Below are 22080 nucleotides of genomic sequence, written 5' to 3' on the forward strand. Positions count from 1 at the left end.
TTACCAAAGTATGAAGCCAATCCCAGAACATTGACTTTTTGGGCTGGGGCGATTGAAAAAGAATCTCTCATATATATATATATTTTATGAAAATATGACTGACTTTTTTTAGTCCTTAAGTAAATTATTAATATTACATTATTTGATATTTTTTTTATACGTTGTAAAAAGTTAATTTAAATTTCAGGTGGTGAAACAGATATGTAAACGTTCACAATTGTTAATCATTCTTCTTTTTTTTCATCATTGCAGTACTGAGAGAAAGAATGAGATTGCTGCACGTAATCCGTCTAACCTGGTTTAAACCTGTAAACTGACCTTATCATTGCGGTTCAACCTAGACGTTTCTATCCTTGGTCACTGTCTTTGTTCCCGCCAATTCGAATGTTTTTCGTGGAAAAATTGGTATGTATTGTTTTTTAAAGTATAATATTATTTTTAAACTTAGAATAAATATATACATAATCCATTATTAATTGTAACTATAACTATGGTTACTACAAGTCAGAGAAGTTTAGAAAATGTTAGGTCATAGGTTATTTAAAAATTATTTAAGCAAAATTTTAATAAATCTAAATTTAATGTAGTTGTAGCATTTATTGATTGAAATTTTATTCGATCTAAATTTAAATTTATTCTAATTTTTAATCAACCAATAATTTAATTTATCCAAATTTCAATTTGTTTAAACTTTTATTCATCTAAATTTCAGTTTAATTAAATTTTATTCGATTCAAATTTTAATTGATTCAAATTTCAATTCAATCTAAATTTCAAGTGATCCAACCTTTCAATAAATTCTATTTTTTAGTAGTCAAAACAAATTTATTAATTAAACTTTTAATTTAATATAAATTCAATCGATAGAAACTTAAATTCGACGAAATTTCAATCTATATAAAGATTAATGTGCGATTCCAAGTGAGATTTTGACTTTTTCGGAGTAGGTTAACCGATTGCAATGAAACTTTGGAATTTTGTTATATATAGTAAGACTAATCTTTAACGTAAATTTCAGCCTAAAATATTTGTTAGTTTACGAGATTTGCAATAATAACAAAAAATTTAAAACTGCTATATCTTCCGTTCTAATAAACGGATTGAGGTCTACTTTTTTTTAAAATGTCAAGGAAAATGAGAGGAATAAATCTCTTTCAGAACATTTTTTTATAATTTTACAACTAAAAAAATTATTAAATAATAATTGAATAACTTTCGCGCGACTAACTAAAATTCAATCACTTAAACGCTAAAATGATCTTACCTGTGTTTTCTTTAATGTTCCAAAGGATTTTTATTGTAAATGTAAGTTTAACTTAAGAAATTTTATTAATTTATTAGTATAAACAATTGAGATTTCTGCTAGTTGACGTGCAGACGACATTGCGCACGCAGCATTCTCACATAGCCAATTTAGTCCACGAATCACGTCAGTTGGCTATGTGAGAATGCTGCGTGCGCAATGTCGTCTGCACGTCAACTAGCAGAAATCTCAATTGTTTATACTAATAAATTAATAAAATTTCTTAAGTTAAACTTACATTTACAATAAAAATCCTTTGGAACATTAAAGAAAACACAGGTAAGATCATTTTAGCGTTTAAGTGATTGAATTTTAGTTAGTCGCGCGAAAGTTATTCAATTATTATTTAATAATTTTTTTAGTTGTAAAATTATAAAAAAATGTTCTGAAAGAGATTTATTCCTCTCATTTTCCTTGACATTTTAAAAAAAAGTAGACCTCAATCCATTTATTAGAACGGAAGATATAGCAGTTTAAAATTTTTTGTTATTATTGCAAATCTCGTAAACTAACAAATATTTTAGGCTGAAATTTACGTTAAAGATTAGTCTTGATATATATAACAAAATTCCAAAGTTTCATTGCAATCGGTTAACCTACTCCGAAAATGTCAAAATCTCACCTGGAATCGCACTAATAAATATTAAATTTTCAAATTATCCCAATTTCAATTTTTCCAAATGTTAATTGATATAAGTTTCAAATAATTATCTAAATTTTAGTTTCAAATTATCCGAATTTTAATGTACACATATTGATTTGCCAAGGTATCTGTATACAGATTTCCCAATAGTCCCTAAGCAAAAAAAAAAAAAAAACTTTTAAGAAAAAAGTTTCCTTAAGTATATTACTGTATTAAGGGATGAAAAAACTTGAAAAAAAATTTGTAATAGGGGAGACCGGGGTTACTTGGCGCACTTTTTACTCTTTGTTGTGTAACTCACTCATTTTTGCTTTTTTTAAAACGTTAATGTATAAAAAACTTGTTGTAGCATATCAGCTTTAATTAAAAAAAAGAAAGTTGAAATATATTTAATACTTTTATTTTTATACCACTTTATTTGAAACTGTGCAAAGCGCGCCAAACAACCCCGACCCGGGGTTACGTGGCGCAGGAGTGAAATTAAAATTAAATTATATGATTTAAAGTTTAAATAATATAAGACTTAACAAAATAAGTCTTGTTCTGTAATTTTACAATAAAATTATTTTAAATTTAAAAATTAGAAAATTTCATTTAAATTAAATGAAATCGTAAAATTACCAAAAAAATATTTCTTTTTTTTGATAATAACGCTGTGAATATTTAAAAACCATTATTCGGTTAAATTTTTTGAATAGGATTGTTATTGGTGCTTATTAATGTGTAAATTTCATATAATCAACTTCATTTTATTAATATTTAACGAAATTTTCAGATAACCGCGCCACCTAACCCCGAATGTACTTTTGAAATATTTATTAATTTTTTATAAAAACTGTTAATATAAATCAAATGTATAGAGCTCAAAACTTAATATTTGAGCTCTTCTAAAATGAATTTTTTAAAGAGATATCACAAAAAAATGAAGAGGTTAAAAAATTACTTTGGAGTGCCAAAATCAGTTATTTCAATCTAATAATTAATGAATATTAATGAAATTTTGTACAAACTTACAGTTCATCAAGTACTTTAAGCAGAATAAAGAGAAAAATTAATGTAACTTAACACTTTTGAATAAACTCAAGTGCGCCAAGCAACCCCTGCGCCAAACAGCCCCGGTCTCCCCTAGATATATAATAGTTGAACCAATTGAAATTTTTTTGTTTTTTATTTCAGTATTTTGTCGAGCATTTAAAAGAAAACAGACTTCAAAATCATACCAAATTTTTTTCTTATTCCTTATGACTCCCATAGACCCATAACAGAAATTCATTTGAATTTTTAATTTTTGTTAATTTGGTTAATAATGACAAGCTGTCCCCATTTACCCCAAAAATTTGAAAACTCAGGGTAAATGGGGACAACTTGCCATTATTAACCAAATTAACAAAACTCAAAAATTCAAGTGAATTTCTGTTATGGGAGTCATAAGGAATAAGAAAAAAATTTGGTATGATTTTGAAGTCTGTTTTCTTTGAAATGCTCGACAAAATACTGAAACAGTTTGACTTTGATTTTCAAATTTTTATGCATTGAGCGATAACTTTTTTTATCTTTGCTGCCAATTGTCAAGATAAAAGCTTGTCAATACTCAAAACCTCTTGCAGGTGATCTGAGGTTAAAATATTGACGTTAAACTTAATTTTAAAACTGTAAATTAAGCTCCAAAACCTCTTGTCCCCATTTACCCCAACTGACCCTAGTTCAATTTTATAATAAATATTTAATATTTTCAGTCCGTGACGATATAACTTATTGTACTGAAGGACAGGAAGGATGATAATAAAAAGATGAAGAAAAACGGTCCCTGCATATTGACGTACTATTAAAAATAATGTCCTTTTTGAAAAGTATGCCAATATAGCTCCCGGTCTCCGCAGAAGTGCAATCAAGAAGGAGGGATCTCCGGGAGTGGCCCTGAAGTGACAAGGCAGCCGTCGTGGGAATCCGCGATCGGTGAGTCGCTTTTTATTTAAACCCTACTCTTGTTTAAATTAGTGCTTGAGTCTATGTCCCTTAATCCATTACAATAAATTAATAGGTATATATATATATATATATATATATATATATGTGACGCGATCTGAAGAAAGGGACCTTAGAAGCAAAAAATTATAGGTTACGTTTGGAAATTTGAAAGTGAAAATACACAAAAACGTTCAACTCGTAATGCAAATTAATGATATTTAGGTCTTCATTAACTTCAAAATATTTAATAAAGACTAATTTCAGTTCAGTTTCAGTATAACCTATAATTCATTTGCTTCTAAGGTCCCTTTCTTCAGATCGCGTCACATATAAATAAACCCCCCCCCCAAAAAAATCTCAGAAGTAACAAGTATTAAATGAATCTCATAATTTTTAAAAACTCTGTACTTTAGGCAATAATAGTAAAGAAAAGTTTAATTTTATATTTTAACGGGTTAATATGTTTTGATAACGATTAAAATAAATTCTTTGCACATCATTTTGGAATTGAAGTATACATATTAAAGTTCAAACCAATTATGGCGGTTATTGATATAAATGTATTTTTAGGGTTCCGTACTCGGTTCGGAACCCTATTAATATCGGTTTTTTTGAAATCGTGTACCCCCCCCCCCCTAGCGGCCACATAAATTTATCTGGAGGGCTGAAAATTAGTACACATATGTATTTTCACGTGTAGATTACAAAAAAAATATAGCGAGCATGATTGGAATTGATTAACATAGCGTTGTCAAGGAAAAACCATGAATTTTTACGAAAAATACCTAAAAATGAGTATGTACCCCCCCCCCCCCCCTAGCGGCCACATCTTTTGACATAAAGAGCTCAAATTTGACACACTTACGTATTTTTACGTGAAAATTACAGGAAAATTATAGCGAACTTGATTCGGATTAATTTACATAGCGTTGTCAAGGAAAAATCAAAAATTTCGAAAAAAATGATTTATTCTCCCTAGCGCACACAATATTCAATCCAGACTGTTCATACTTGCTGTAAAACTCAATTTTTGCGTGAAAAATACAGGGAAAAAATGTAAGCGCGATTGGAGTTGATGATTAATTTTTATCAAATTTTTGAAGAAAAATGATAAATTTCAGAAAAAAATGTATTTTTCCGCAAAAAACGAAAAAAGTTTTTCTACAGTGATTCAAATTTATATATTTTGACGCATTTTTACGTGTAGATTACAAAAAAAATATAGCGAGGATGATTGGAGTTGATTTTTCTGGAATTAATAAACAAATTTTATTTTTTAGATAACTTTCGATTTTTCCTTGACAAGCAGCTACTAGCCTTATATCAATATCTTAAGTTTTATCTCTTTTTGACTTAGAAAGATAAAATTTAATATTCAATATATTTTTAAAATGTAAATACAATAAAAATATTGCGAGTTGAAATAAAATTATGTTTCTTATATTTTTTTAGTAAAATATTTTTTAAAAAATAAAATCGGACAAGTGCGAGTTACACTCGCACTGAAATCGAGGGTTCCGTACTCGAAGCGAACTTATTTGGTATAAAAACAAATGTTTAAAAAATATGTGTTGTATGACAACTAATATAAGTGATACGAAGAGGAACAATTTTCTTGAATTTTACAAAATTGTTCCTTTTTGTATCACTTATATTAGTTGTCATACAACACATATTTTTTAAACATTTGTTTTTATACCAAATAAGTTCGCTTCGAGTACGGAACCCTCGAGTTACACTCGCACTGGTCCGATTTTTTTTTAAGATATTATTTGTTATTTTATATACAAGGAAAAAGTAAAAACCTTTTATAAACATTGAATTATAAAACCACAAAAAAAGTAAACTCGTTAAATTACATATTATATAAAGCAATTTCGTGTTAAATTTATTGTTATACAAATAGACATGGTATTTGATAATTTCTCCAAACTTTAACAGCATGTGATTATTAGGTCACGTGATTGCCGCATGTTAATTTGTCAGAATATTTTTTTAGCACTACTACCAAAAAAAAAAAAAAATAATATTTTGAAAGAATAATTCCGCTTCTGATAGCCTCATAAAATACAGCGGTGAAGTTCACAATGTTTATGATAAACAATTAAGAAGAAACAATATCTTTCTATACAAATTATTATAATTTTTGTTTTAAAAAAATTTTTACAATGTTTCTCGATCAACAATTTTTAAAAGAAAAATTTGTAGGCAAAAAATTAATTATAATTTTCCAAAAATGAAAGAAAAAATTTTCCAATCGCTGATCGCAAACGTCAATTTTATCGACGTCACATTATCCGCTTAAAACAAAAAAATTGAAGATTTTATTCTTAAAAAAAAACTTTAGGATTAGAAGGTTAAGGAGACAAAAAATTTATTTACAACCAATGAGACAATTTTCAATTATGTTATATTTTATTTGAGTAATGGCTTATCCAACAGAGAGGATATCCTTTTATAACCGCTTACAAAAGGAGAATAAGTAATTTGCATTCAAATGAGAGGTATCGACTGAAAGGGGAATTAGTTGTTTTTTTTATAATTATGGAAAAGGGCCGAAAATTTCAAGGTCGAGACTTTCGAAATACATACTGACACAAAAACCTCATTAATTAATGTGTTAGAAATTTCAATTGTTATAATTTAAGTTCCCAATATTAATAATATGCAGAAAAGATAAATTATATTTATTTTTTTTGGGGAATTTTGTTTCATTTGATTTAATCAAAACGATTTAATGTGAATCGAGAAGATTCTTTATTTCTATATATATAAAAAAAATTTTTTCTTTCTTTTATAAAAAAGGAACATATATCATTATAAAAAATCAATTGCAGGAAAAAGGAAACATTAAACTCGATAGCCATCCTTGACCCTTATACCCAAAAAAAAAGTGTGTATGTTTATAGTATTAAACAATCGTACAATATAGGTTTATATACGTAGGTTGAACAACTCAAGGTGAAAACACAAAGAGATTTTCAGTTTTATATACGACCACGCATAAATACAATTCACATATGCTTTTATCTAAAAATCTGTAGTAATCATTTCCTTACTGAAGGGAAGAAATTCTAAATCCTTCAACAAGTATTATATAATGTATTTAAGGTTTATAAAACAGTTATGAAACATTATATAGAAATTAGTAAATGTAAAAAATTAGTAAAAATTTCTTCATTTATAATGAACGCAGAATTTTTCAATGATAAACTGATAAAGAAAATTTTTGTTTAATTTAAAGAAAACATGTGTGTGCATATAACTTCAAAGAAGTCTTAAGTATTCATTATTCTTTGATAAAATAATTTTTGCACAATATGTGTCCAAAAATATAATTTTATCAATAGCAGATTCTTGGAAATGCTTTTTTGAAAGTAAAAGAAATTATATATTAAATAAAATATAAGAAAATCGTTAATATAAAAATTTTGTATTTGAAATAAGTTTTACCATATAAAATTTGGTTGTTTTAAAGCTATAAATTTGGTTCATTTAACCAAGTTGTTTTCTAGGTGAAGTGACAATTTCATTAAAAGTAAAAATGTTTTTATCGAGAAACCCGCTGATGTTTATAAAATGAAAAAACCAAAAAAGAGATAGCAAGTTTTTATTCTGTTGAGTATCTTATCTTTTATTACTCTTGCGACATAGAAATAAAGTCAATGTAAAAATATATAGGTACTTAATTTATAATAATGTAAATAAAATTTAAAGTTGTTTGTTAATCATATTCGTAGTCAAGTGAAACGCAAGTATCTTACAATGTAACAGAAATAAATACTCTTTTTTTTGAATACATTTATTTTGAATTAAAAAGTATGCCATAAATATTGCGAAGAAAAGCTAATGTTTATTTTTGCATTTGATGTGAATGACGATGAGATATTTTGTTATATCTCTGAATTAGGCCAATTCAGAGATGGAAATTTTTAATCGTACTTTAATTTCAAGAGAAAATTATACATACATTGGTACTTTGAAAGCTCTAATGTATGACAGTATATTTGCAAAATTATAAGTTCATTGGATTTGATGATTTTTCTTTTTGTTGAATGTAATTTTTTTTTGTCAGCATATAGACACAGAGGGTTGTTTTATTTTCCGATTCACTTTATGTTTAATTGGAGAGAAAGTACTAATTTAATTATACGGAATAATGAAGATTTATAGATAAGACATCTTTATATATGGATAACCATAATAAATTTTGTGATAATTAAGTTTATGTATATAAAGTTTATGTGCTTATGGAGATAAAGCTTATTTGAAAACAAATAAAATTTTACTGCTTTTCGTCCATTCGAACTTTGCAAATATTTTGAAGAATTTATCCATATATTTAAAACTAAACATTTAAACTATAATTTGATTAAGTGATAAAAAATTATATTATTCAATTAGGGATGAGAACTGACTGAATAGTATAAGTACTTTTAATGACTGATTTTTTATTGATTAAAATACAAAAAATTTATTTATGTCAAATTTGTACCTACTGATTTAAATTTAGAGTGTAAACAAAGACAAACTTATATAAATATCAAAAAAATGTTTTGTTTTAAACACAATTTTGACTGATATAAATTTTCTTAGTTCAAATATTACTGAGTTAAGATTAAGAATATAGGATACAGTAGAATCTCGATAAGTCGAAGAAAATGTCTATTCCCTTCCCTTGAAGATTGAAAATCCCAATAAGTATGTAGACAAATTTTATCTTTTTAAAGACAATGAACCGTTGGATTTCTCAATTTGGAAGAATGTTTATTTACGTGGTTCAAACAATGTCCCGATAACAATATTAGTAAATGAGTTTACATTTATGCGGAAAAATCAGGTTTACACAAAATGCTGATATATATATATATATATATATATATACGTATAAATTAGATTATTTTCATATAAAAAATTTCATTCTTTAATATTCGAGTAAGAAAATATTTCAGACGCAGGGGCGGATCCAGAAGCAAATTTGGGGGGGGGGGGCGATTCAAAAATTGAAACCTTATAGAAGTGTGGGTATAAAAAAAGAGAAAATTAGTTTAGATAATGTGTTAAACTTTTATAATTTTCAAGATGCTTTGGGGGGGGGGGGCGATCGACCCTTTCGCCCCACCGTGGATCCGCGCCTGTTCAGACGTGGAATATTTTGATGGTTCTGCAACCTATAGTTTAAGGGAAAGCACCACCTTCATTTTCAGGGTTGCTACAGTAAGGGAAAACCTGAAATCGTATAAATTTCAAATGATCAAGTTGACAATACTACTGCCTTTCTTTTCTTTTTAAAAAATTTTAAAAAACTCTAATACATAATTTTTCAATTTAGATACAAAAGTTTTTTTTTAATTAATAACCATATAAATGTTTTATTGTTAATATCATTGATTTATTTTATATAAAATAAGCTAAATCTTTATTACAAAAATTTTATATTTGGTCATGGAATTTTAAGAAAAATGGTCTGGAAAACCTGTGAATGTCAGGGAATTTTAAAATTTTGCAACCATAGCAACCCTGATTTTGACCCCTTTAAATTTTAATGATCGCATGATGTTATATATTTTTAATTGCATCATTTGGGTCCTAAAACATATAAGGCAGTCAAAAAAAGAAAATCTTAATTTTTAACTATTTTAGAATTTGTATTTTTTAAAAAAATAAAATTTTTTGAAAATCCATGCGATAGATTCTAAGAAATCATTAAAAAAGATTGTAAAAAAATTGTCGATCAAAAATAGTCAAATTTTTAAAAGTAGTTCCATTTTGAAAAATCTTATTTTTTCAAATCTTTTGTCTCAATTAACCCAAGAAGGAGTAACTGCGGTATCTAGACATCCCAGTTACCCTTTAGAGGGTGAAAAAATTAAGTTACTTCTTCTAGAGTTAATAATAAATTATAATTTTTTAAAAAATTTTTTGCATTTTTTTAGGACAGGAAATGAAAATCTTTAATAAGGAAATCTTTCACGTTAAAGAAATTATAATTTAATTATTTCAAAACTACAAAAAAAAAATTAAAATTTATTAATTTACTACGAATTCGAATACAATTTATTTTATTCGAAGAAAAATTATTTGCTTTAAGTTGACATTTAATTGATAATAATCAAAAACTAACCGATTTTAATAAAATCAAATATATTTTTTACAAAAAATGAAGTTTCAACAGGTTTTTGTAAAAATGATAATAATTTAATAATTAATTGTATCTTATTTATAGATTAGAATAAGACTTTCTATAAAAAGTATTTACTTAACAAAATTTTTGGGTAGCGAATTTTTATTTGTCAGAATTCTTATTTTACAGAATTTCTCTTTACTCAACTTTTTATTTAAAATAATTCTAATTTAATCGAATTTTAATTTAGCATAATTCTCATTCAACAGAATTTTAATTGATTCGAATTTTTAAATGTCAGAAATTTAAATTCACCGAATTTTCATTTTTTTTTTTACAAATTTTTGTTTGATAGAATTCTTAAAAAAACGAATCTTCACTTGTTCGAAATGATAAATGACCGAATAAAAAATCGGCAGAAAAATTTTGGGCGCTATTTTTAAAATTGGCCAATCAGAAATTATCAAAAAAATCGTGATTGGTATAAATTTTAAAAATTACGTCGAAATCATTTTGTCTATTGTTTGTTCGGACATTTGCAATTTCGAACAAATGAAAATTTAACGTTTTAAAAATTCTATATCAACAAAATTTTTACAAATAAAAATTCGCTGAATTTGAATTTATGACATTTTTAAATTCGAATCACTTAAAATTCTGTTCAATGATAATTATATGCGCCCCAATGAATTTTGAGAAAGATCAATAGTATTTCCAATAATTCAAAAGAATATCTAACCTAGTAAATACTAGAAATTTTTCTAGATTTTTATTCTTACTTCAAACACCTAAAATAGACCATTTTTATACTGAAAAATTCGTAATTATTTTTATTTCTTAATATTAGAGAGTCTTTTAGCTTTGTCTTCTATTTATGTACTATAGTACAAGAAAAAAAAAGTAATTATGTGCCTTCTTTAAAAATTTATTTATTTTGAGAATGAAAGAAATACAGTCCTGGGGTCCATTATAAATAGAAAATTTACCAAAGATAAAATGTTATTTGTTGAGAGATAGTTGAAAATATGAAAATTTCTTTCTAATGAACGTAATCGTGTGTCGCTCAAAAAATAGTAAAAACTTGTTTAAAACGATTAGTGTTAGTCAATCTTACGCAATGATGTATCTTCTGTACATCAACTGCAAAGTAGTTAATGATAAAAGTGTTTGCTCGGAATAGGCTGTATTAAATGCCAGTCACTTTAATAAGAAAGTCCAGAGGTCTCCGTTTCGGGATACCGCATCAGAGTGAAGAAATCATATGACGATCAGTTGAGTGGAAAACTTGGTGAGCTTTAGGATGTCGAATACAAAAACTTTGGATAAAAAAGATCATGGGTTTCAAAACTCAAGTAGGTTCATCATTTATTGTTAAAAAAAAATATCTATACAATTTTTTTTTTCTTTATATATTAGAATAAATTATTTTTTGCACTTTTCTTGTTTTAAAAATTTCAATTGCTTTTTGTAGATGGTAAAGGGACAGCCAATTTTGAAATGGCTGTGACTGCTTGTGGTTATGGTAAATTTCACTATATTTTGTATTTGGTTATGATTCCTGCTACTTGGGCATCGATTTTTGACACATCGAATACTTCAATGATTCTTCCTTCGGTACAGTGTGATTTGGGATTGACACCACTTTATAAAGGTCTTCTCAATGCCGCCGTCTATTCAGGTTTGAGGATTCTCAAAAAGATATGAAATTTTGAAATGTATATAATATATGATTATTAATGATTAATTATATATGCTAATTATATAATTTTATTAATATATCAGTACCATTATTTGAATTAATGAAATATTCCAATAAAATTATATATTTTTAAATGAAATATTAAATAAAAAATAATATTTCAGGAATGGTCTCGAGTGCTTTTTTGTGGGGTTTCTTAGGAGATGTGCTAGGTAGAAAAAAGATTTTAATATACTGTTTATTAACCGATGGTATTCTCAATCTTATGACTGGAGTTTCTCAAAGTTTTTTGGTTCTTGTTTTCTTCAAATTTATGTCTGGCTTTGTGTAAGTTTTAAGTGAATTTTTCTCTTACGTAACGGCAAAATAGATTTAAATAAATTTCTTATTGTGAGAAAGATAAAAATTGGATAAAATTTTATTTTGTTTTTACATCACAAAAATTTGGATTTTAATTTTTTTTTTTTTAGTGTCAGCGGGCCTTATGCAACACTCGTGACTTATTGTTCCGAATTTCATGCATTAAATGACAGACCTAGACTTGTTTTATTAATCGGAATGTTTAACAATTCAGGAGCAATTCTCAATGCAGGTAGAGTGTTTTACTTCATAATAATTTGTCAGTTATTGCAAAACATTTGAATAACTCTCATTTTTAAAGTTTTTTTTTATTCATAATTTTATATTCATACATTGTATCGTATGGTATATAATTTTATATTGTGAATGTAATATTCCATTAATTGTAAATAAGCAACAGGAAATTATTTTCTTTTTCATTTCCTCTACATATATTTATAAGATATTTTATTCACTGCTAAAATGATATGCAAACTGAAGAAAATATTGTTCTAACGATTACTGTGCTTCCAAATGATGAAATACATTTTTTTTCTCACAATAGATAAAAAAAATAATTATATTTTTAACAGTAATTATTGTTAATGTACATTAAAATATTTTTTAATTCAAAGAAATTATTTTCAATTATAAGAAACATGTTTTTTTTATTTGTTCTTTATTTAAAATAAGAAAAATGTCTTCTGAAGTAATTATTTTATAATGAATCAATAAGAGACTTTATCTTTATTTAATTTTGGATAAAAAAAAAAGAATAGTAAAAATGATGAAACAAACAGTAATTGTTACAACACTATTTGTTTTAATGGCATACATGAAAAAACGTGTATATAATTGACTTAAAATCTTAATATCAACAGCAATGGCATGGCTGATAATACCTCATAATTGGTCCCTGAATTTATTCAATGGAAGTTTCGTCTACAATTCATGGCGTTTATATATGTCGTTTTGTGGCCTTCCAATAATTATTGGAGCGGTGTGCTTTTTTTTCTTTCCCGAGAGTCCAAAATTTCTCATGAGTCAAGGTCGGAATGATGAAGCTCTAGAGGTGTTTAGGAAGATCTACGCGGTGAATTCTGGTCAATCACCAGATAGTTATCCGGTACTAGAAAATCCGTCTCATCGGATGATCTCAACTGATCAACTGCAAAAATTTAACACAGCTCGACTATACTTGGCGAGTTTTCTTTCAAATTTTGTTATGTTACTTTCTTCATCAGATTCGCGAGTTGGAGTCCGAATTGGCCGATTCTTCAATAACGAATGGAGTGAATATCATTTCAATCGAGAGACCCAGCGAATTCTCTCAACGATCAAAAAATCATAAAAGGTCATTCAAAAGCGTTTTAACTCGTGGAATGCGTCAGCTGAAACCACTCTTTGTGTCACCTCTTGGTTTCCGGTTGCTGTTGGTGGTATCACTCAGTTTTGGCATAATAATGACGTAAGACATTGTTTTATTCTACATTTTTCACATACACTAAATTGTGATCAAAAATATGGAATTTTTTTTTTGTAAAAACAACAAAAGCATCTAGGAAATTGAAATTAATTCAAAAATATAACTTTTCTTAAAACCAAAGTCATTGACTTAAGAACTTTTTTTTAATGATGTCACTAATAAATTAGACATTGTTTCCGTTATTGTGCCAAAGTGATTTACTTTTTGGTAAAAAATATTATTTACAATTATTATTTATTATCAAATTACAATTATTTATATATATAATTGGCTTCCAGCTTAAAAATTGTAAATATTATTTTAATGGCAAAAAACATTACTGTCGCAAAAACGGAAAAAAGTTCCCTCCTATTGATTTAAAAAATTTTTGTCAAAAATTCATGACTTCGGGTTTGAGGAAATTCACTTTTCATAGATAATTTCAATCTTTTAGATGCATTCGTTGCAGTTAAGGTTTTTTTCATTAAATTTTAAAAAATAAGAAATCGAAGATATTTCATATAATACCTTATTTTTTATTTGTTAGCATATAGAATATAGAAAAAATACGACCTTTTTCAGAAAAAAATTCACCTTTTTAACTTTTTTTTTTTGAGGATAAAAGGTACTGTGATGCCTGTAAATTATTTTTAGACTGTGAAAAAGTATTGTCAGTTTATGAGGCTGGCTACACCGAGAGTCAATCAGGAGGGTTAAATTTAATCCTCTTGCATACTAAACAAGTGGGCTAAATTTTGCGTCTGCGCAGAATGTTTGTGTACATCTGCAACCATGGTTGCAATAACGACAGGTTAGAAAAATTAGGTTAGAAAAGGCGATCACGTAGTCGCCAAAGCCAACGAACTTTTCAAACCTGTTCTATTACAACCATGGTCGCAGGTGTACACAAACATTCTGCGCAGACGCAAAATTTAGCCCACTTGTTTAGTACGCCAGAGGTTTAAATTTATCCCTCTTGATTGGCTCTCGGTGTTCGTTAGAAAAATTAGTGCCAGCAAATGGAAATAAATTGGAAAATTAAAATTCATTTTCTTTGTATTTTTTTTACTAGGGTATTAATTTGTTAAATAATAATAGAAATAATTAAATTTTATTTTAAAAACATCCTTAATATATCAGAAAAATATAAAATTTCTATTTATTTTATACAACGTGAATTATGTTTCCAGATTAAATACTATTCGTTTATGGCAACCGCAAATTTTTACAATTTTAACATATTTTGATAATTTACCAAATAAAGGAACAGAAGAATTGTCATTTTGTGAAATTCTTGATAGTTCAAAATCTGTTATTGCCAATCAGACTGCTGCCACTTTAAAGGGAAGAGAACATTGTAAAGAAGTATGAATATTTATTTATTTCTTAGATTTTCTATATATATATATGGATTAAATATCATATTTTATAGAGAGAACATTAAAAAAATAATAATGTGCAAAAATATACGTGCAACACAAAGAGCTTATTTTAAGATTATGGAAATATTGTGACGATTGATCTTTTAAAATCTGACAATTTTAATGACTACTTTTTGCAGATTCCCGTCGATTCTTCAATCTATTATTTTGCCATGATTGTTTATAGTGTAACCACTAGTTTTGTATTTTTGGCCGCCTTATTAGTGAGTGTTCTTCGTAATAAAATACTGTTGCGTAAGTTTCATTGAAAAATATATATATATATATATATATGTGCCATTCCATGAATTTTTTAGCACTTTTCGGAGAAACCTTTCCAAATTAAATGAAACATTATTTTTATAATATTTATTAACATAAAGCTCCAAAATAATCACTTTTTAAGTAAAAACAATTGTTTATTTAAAAAATACAACAATAAATAATGAAAAAAATTCATTTTTTTTCTGCACCACCAAATAAATTGGTTTAAAGATCAAAATTTTCCTTATTTTTCAAGCTTTAATACGGCACAAGAAAAATTACATGATTCGAAATAGTTAACTCACAATTTATTAAACAATGTTTGTTTTCTTTTTTATATTTTATTTATTGTGAAACGTCTGCTATCGCTGCGCGCGACGTTCGGAAGTTGTCGCTCTCGTTATTGAGCAGAAACTCATTACTCTAGCGTAGTAAAAAACATGTTGTGTGAAAAGTGAGGTTTTTCATCCTTCAAAAATGTTTTTTTATAATTTTTTACTGCAATGTAGGTAATTAAAAACCATTCAATGTGATAACCAGAAATGTTTACGTTTCGTTCAATGACAACATAACCTCACTTTTCGCACAACATGCTTTCTACTACGCTAGTGTAATGAGCTTCTGTTCAATAACGAGAGGGACAACTACCGAACGTCGCGCGCAGCAATAGCAGACGTTTCACAATAAAAAAAAATACAAAAAAGAAAACAAACATTGTTTAATAAATTGTGAGTTAACTATTTCGAATCATGTAATTATTCTTGTGCGGTATTAAAGCTTGAAAAATAAAGAAAATTTTGATCTTTAAACCAATTTATTTGGTGGTGCAGAAAAAAAGTGAATTTTTTTCATTATTTATTGTTGTATTTTTTAAATAAACAATTGTTTTTACTTAAAAAGTGATTATTTTGGACCTTTATGTTAATAAATATTATAAAAAAAAATATTTCATTTAATTTGTAAAGGTTACTCCGAAAAGTGCTAAAAAACTCATGGACTGGCACGTATATATATATATATATTAAGGACGTGTTACGATAATTTTTCAAATTAATTTTATAATTCAGTACATTACATGCATTTTTTATTTTAGTTATTGCACTTTTCATTTCGTTTATTTCGATTGTAACAATGCAATGGTCACCAAATACACTGGTTACTCTTCTTATTACCTGTATTTATTGTGGAGTTCAAAGTGCTAGTGTCAATTTAAGTATCAGTATTACAGTTGACTTATTTCCGACAACATTGAGGTGAGAATAAATTCAATCATATTAGCGAGGATAAATAATTTTGATCATTAAATATATTTAAAAAATTTCTCTTTTTGAGAATTGTAATCCTATTAGTAGAAAAATTATTTTTAGAGTAGTAATCGCTAAATTCCGATTGAAACCAATTGATCCGATTGAACTCTTTTTAAAAGGACAATATTGCATCTGATGTAATAAATCGGGTCGCATATTTAGTCACATGGATTCAATTTAATCAATGAGTCATGTGTCATTATTCTTAAACGGTTTGAATCGGATACAATTAGAGATCTTTTTTTTTTAATTTTTTATTTGACTTTTAGTATTTTTATAGGTTTTTTTATAGGTTAAAACTATTTAGAACTTTTTTATAAAAAATTATTCTGATAATATTTTAGGACTAACTTAATGTTGGAATATTCTTCTTATTAGCAAATAAATATTTATTTGCATTAAATAATTATTATTTGAGTAAATTAAATGGTATTTATTTCAAATACAAAAATTATTGGTTCAAATACAATTTATTTAATTCAAATAAAAATTATTTGATTAAAGTAAATATTTGTTTGAATAAAATAAATTTTTTTTCACTGTATTTAATATTACACGGAAAAACTTTGTTTAAGAATCATTCCTAAATTTGTTCAGGAACTGAGGACGCGAGAAAAATTCTGCAAAATTTACAGAAAAATACCAAAATCATTCAAGAAAATACTTGTATTTTTATTATGACATTGGAAGACTTCTTGTTAATGCCGCGATTGGAATATCTCAGTCACTAGGCGTTGAAAGTTTCTTGAACTGTTTTAGAAGACACAGTACAGTAACTAAGTACTAGGCAGGGATTGGTTGCGTCAAATATATTTCCAATGCATAATACCATAAGCTGCTAAGGTAGCTGAGAGATGTAAAGCGCAGTTTTTGGACTCTCGAGGACGTGGGATCGAGTCCTCCCAGAGTAAATTTTTTTTCTCGCGAACGTAAAAATTTATTCTAAAACAAGTTCAAGACTTTCTGTAGTGAGTTTAGGAAGTTGTCTTGAATTTCTCTACAATTCTTATAGAAATACTGCTTAGAATTTTTCAAAGAAAATATAAATAAGATTTCTTTAATTATTCTCACATCCTCAGTTCCTGAACAAATTTAGGAATGATTCTTGCACAAAGTTTTTCCGTGTATATATATAGACTTCCAAAATATTCAACATATTCCAAAAACATTCCTGAATCTTTGCATTTATTCTATAGAGATATTAGATAGGTGAGATGTTTCTGGAATTTGGATAAAATGCTTTCCTTATAGGAATATTTTGAGATTTTTTTTTTCATTTAACATTCTAAAGTGTTAAAGTTTGATTTTTCTTCGTTTTTGTATAGTAGTGGGCGGTGGGGTGGGGGATAAGGAAGAATGATTATAAACGTGTGAAACTCTTGCACGTGCGTTGAGGACTAAAAGAAGAATATCCCTATAGATTTAGCGAAGTACATAAAATAGGTATATTACAATCTCCCGAAGAACGATTTATGTAAGAGATCAATCTGTAGGAATGGAGAATGGAGAGACGTGGGATAACTTCTGTTTTGATTCGTAGAACAATGGCTGTGAGTTTGATCATGATGACTGGACGCATAGGCGCTCTCTTGGGGAACATCATGTTTCCTGTTTTGCTCGAGTACGGCTGTTTCGTCCCAATCATCGCCCTGGCTTCTTTCATTTTACGTGAGTGTTTATAGAATTATATATACAAGCGTATATATATCCATCCCTTTTTCAATGTCAGATTGGTATAAAGCAACATTATAAATCCAATTTTTTCTCTTCAGTTTGCATCGTGCTGACCTTTTTCATCCCGAAACCCAATAAGAACTTGAAGTAACTATCCTCACAATATAATATACGAATCACCCAAAGGATCATTATTACATCCTTTTATCTCTCTTTCTACAAGTGGATTCATCTGGTAATATCGCCAACTCTCTTAGTCGTGTTACTTGATAGATAGCAATTATCACCCACACCAATGGAAATATCTTCTTTTACCAAATGAGAGGAGTTCAAACTTGAAAATGAGATCGAGTCCGGATATAACTTAGAGGAAGCTGGATCAAATTTTCTTATTCCATCGCGTGATTGTCAATGTCAGTCCTCGCGGCATAATAGAATTGCGAGACTGATCAATCATATTGAATTCAATGGATTCAAGTCGATGATGGGAAGTCGTTGAAAAAAAATAAATAAAAAAGAAAAGAAATGGACAATGGCTACTATAAAGCGCTAAGTCAGAGCCTTGAGTTTCACTTTCGACATCTCCTGCAGCCTTCACCCACATGCTCGTAACATCTCGACACGTTCTGCGAGCACGTCGATCTAAAGATTATTATTCAGTGAGTTCGATTAGGAAAAGTTTTATTTTCTCTTTAGAGAATAGACAAAATTTTCTTTCCAAACTCGTTCAAAATTATGTATATTTCTAAAGTATCTTTGTATATGAAGATCAAGATATAAGAAATACTTTTTTTTGCTACATCAGTTGAATTACTTAAATTAACTTTCTTAATGAACTTAATTTACATAAATTGTAATATTATTCAGTTTAGTAATATATATTATTCAACATAATATATAATTAATATATAAACTGGTAATCAAATTAAAATATTCTTGATTTGTTACCAATTGAAGACCAAATGTTAACAATAGTCTTAATTTAATTAATGAAACTATTTAAAATTTTAAATATCCTAAAATTTTAAAAATTAGTAGATTAATTAAATTCTTGTACTTAACTTTTAAATAATTTTTATGACAATTTAAAATTATAATAATCAATTATTTTTGTTATAAATATTTGATGATATAACTTTAAGTGAATTATAATGAAGAAATTTTTACTAGATCTTTAATAATAATTTATATATTTAATGGAATGACTATCCTAGATTTTTAGGATTAATAAAAAGAAAAAAGAGGAAAAACTTTCGTATAGAAAAGAATCTTTTTACCTTTTAGTATTGAATTAATTATTAATTCATTATAATTAACCGAAGTGATTTTTTCACTTACAAGCTTATATTTTCTTCAATATCCTGTTTTTCTCTTTTAAATTTTTGTACAAAAGAATGACAAAAAATTAAACTTACATTACACATTTAACTTTGTCATTTTCTACATAAAATTAATACCTATCGACATTCTCTACCAAATGTTAATTCGTAAAATTGGAAAGATTTGAATTATTTTACGTTCTCATTATAATGGAAAAATTTCGCATTTTTGAGAATTCTCATTTTTGTCAAAATTCTTGTATAAAAAGGATTTCCTCTTTATTTAAAAGGATTAATTTAATATATTTGCAAATTTCTCATTGGTTAAAAAAAGGATTTATTTAAAAATTAAATTAAAATGGTAGGAAAATATACTCAGGGTTGGACACTTCGCTTTTCTTGAAATAAGAACACTAGCGCCATCTATGCACGGACGTGGCGAAGCTTCTCATAGTTAAACCTAAATTTTGTTCCATTACATTTTTTGGGGATCAAAAGTAGCGTCTGCTGTGACGTCGGTGCATTTGTAGCAACGAAAAAAGTTTTGTGAGCGATGTAATTAAACATAAAAAATGAATAAAGAAAACATGAAATTGGCAAGGTAAGTTTATTGCATGTATTGTGGGGTTCATGTTTGAAGAGAAAATGAAATGCAAAATCGAATCGCGAAACATGTCTGGTTATGGTTAGCACAATTCGAAAATGTTACTTTTACTTAGGGTTAAACAGTTTATACACTCAGGGTTGGACACTTTGTTAATTATAAATTTGACACACTTTATAAATAAATATACAAATAAACATTGACTCACACACAGCACATATTCTACCAAAGATATTAGAAAAATAATAATAATAACGTTAAAAACGAAAGAATGAACCTAAAAATCGATTTCAGTAACGTTATAAATAATATTAATTGTCAATTATAAATAATAATAATGTAAAAATGAAAAAATTAACATAAAAACGTTTTCAGTAATATTATAAATGTTATTTTATTTTTTTAACCATAATTTGCTTCGATTTTCACAAAGTGTCCAACCCTGACTAGATATTTCTTTTTTTTTTAAATGATCAGAACTTTTTTAATTTTAGACAAAACATTTTACGATCTTCAGCAAAAGTGTTCCTCTTTTGTACATCTTTCTAACAATATAACTCGATTGACTAAATTAATTTTTTTAAATAAAATTATAAACAAAGTCTAAAACGGTGTCCAACCCTAAGTATATTCCCCTACATCAAATATATTACTGTAAAGAAGCCATCCATAATCCACGTGGCATGTTTAGGGGGAGGGAGTTTGGTAAAATGCTACGTTAGACTACATGGGGAGGGCGGGTTGAGCTTGAGCAAAGTAGCTTTTTCAAATTTTATTTCATAAATATTTTTTTGAAATCACGCAGGCAACTCGAATTCGATTCTCTCGAATTGAACCGGGTTTAATAAAAGCGATTAGTAATACCCCTCTCGTTCACTATTAGCGCTGCGATCTATGGTCGATTCGTTTTTGTTTACAAACTGCAAGCTTGAAGGGAGTTTAGCCGACAAAAAAAAAATAAAATGTTATTTAGAATATGTATTTTTTATGACTATATTTCAATGGTAGAGAGCCCTTCTGAAAATAGTGGGTAGAATTTGATTATAAATAATATTCTGATTTAAAGAAATATAAAATCAAATTTTATTGATTACTTTTACAAAAGAAATTTTAAAGGTTTTTCCCTAAATTCTAAAAAGTCGATATTCCAAATGATCGAAATTTGTTAAGTCGACATATTAAATGATCGACATTTAAAATGTTCGAAGCTGCGGATGGTCGATACCAGGGTTGGGTACGTAAACTACCTAAGGTAATCTACATAGACAACTGTAGAAAACCGACGTAATTTACATATAAAAAATGACGTCTACTAAACAGTGAATAAACAAGTGAAAAAACGGAAAACAAACCCTTTACTGTTTAGCCTAATATTAATTATTGTTTAATATTTATTGTTAGTCACAGTTTTAGAATAATTAAAATATTTTAAAATGCCCCCAAAAAAGAAATGTGCCTCATTGTCAATACCATACAAATGATTTAAATTTTAAACACATGAAATTAGAAAAAAAAATGGTAATTAATATTTGTTTGAAACCATATTTTACAATTTTAATAAACTAATGAAAATTAAATTTTATTTCCGAATTGTCTGTGCATATATATATGTGTATATTTATTAATTATTGCGTTTGTACAGGAGAATATGCCAAAATAAATCGCCAAGTGTTAATAAGCAGGTTACTGACTTATTTGTATATTTCTATGACCGGCTGTCATATTCATATAAATTACGTAAATTACGTAGAAAACTGTAGACGTAAATTACTAGGTAATCTACGTGTAAAAAACTACGTAGATTACCTTAGGTAGTTTACGTACCCAACCCTGAATTTGCGTCTACAGTTTTCTACGTAATTTACATCTTATACATCATCACGTGGTATTTGTCGAACTTTGCAACATAACCTCAAAAACAAACCAAGATATATGAATGTGACAGCCGGT

The 22080-nt window shown here is 27.3% G+C and overlaps 2 protein-coding genes across 2 annotated transcripts in view; both read left to right on the forward strand.

Moving 5' to 3' along the window:
• The first annotated feature begins 268 nt into the window (after positions 1-268).
• LOC127287013 (uncharacterized) overlaps positions 269-22080 on the forward strand; it is a 216237-nt gene continuing 194425 nt past the window's right edge. The window contains exons 1-2 of the mRNA XM_051313708.1: positions 269-405; positions 3683-3902. The gene's annotated coding sequence lies outside the window, so the exon portion shown is untranslated. The remainder of the gene's footprint in view (positions 406-3682; positions 3903-22080) is intronic.
• On the forward strand, positions 11229-19374 carry LOC127287012 (synaptic vesicle glycoprotein 2C-like). The gene is made up of 11 exons (XM_051313705.1): positions 11229-11390; positions 11510-11716; positions 11902-12064; positions 12208-12329; positions 12958-13202; positions 13321-13544; positions 14732-14906; positions 15103-15217; positions 16320-16479; positions 18074-18201; positions 18306-19374. The coding sequence occupies exons 1-11, from the start codon at positions 11339-11341 to the stop codon at positions 18356-18358; spliced, it is 1644 nt and encodes a 547-aa protein (XP_051169662.1). The 5' UTR covers positions 11229-11338; the 3' UTR covers positions 18359-19374.

Source organism: Leptopilina boulardi, unplaced genomic scaffold (genome assembly GCF_019393585.1).
Source record: "Leptopilina boulardi isolate dan_hultmark-lab unplaced genomic scaffold, ZJU_Lbou_2.1 LbouV2_367, whole genome shotgun sequence".
Taxonomy (NCBI): domain Eukaryota; kingdom Metazoa; phylum Arthropoda; class Insecta; order Hymenoptera; family Figitidae; genus Leptopilina; species Leptopilina boulardi.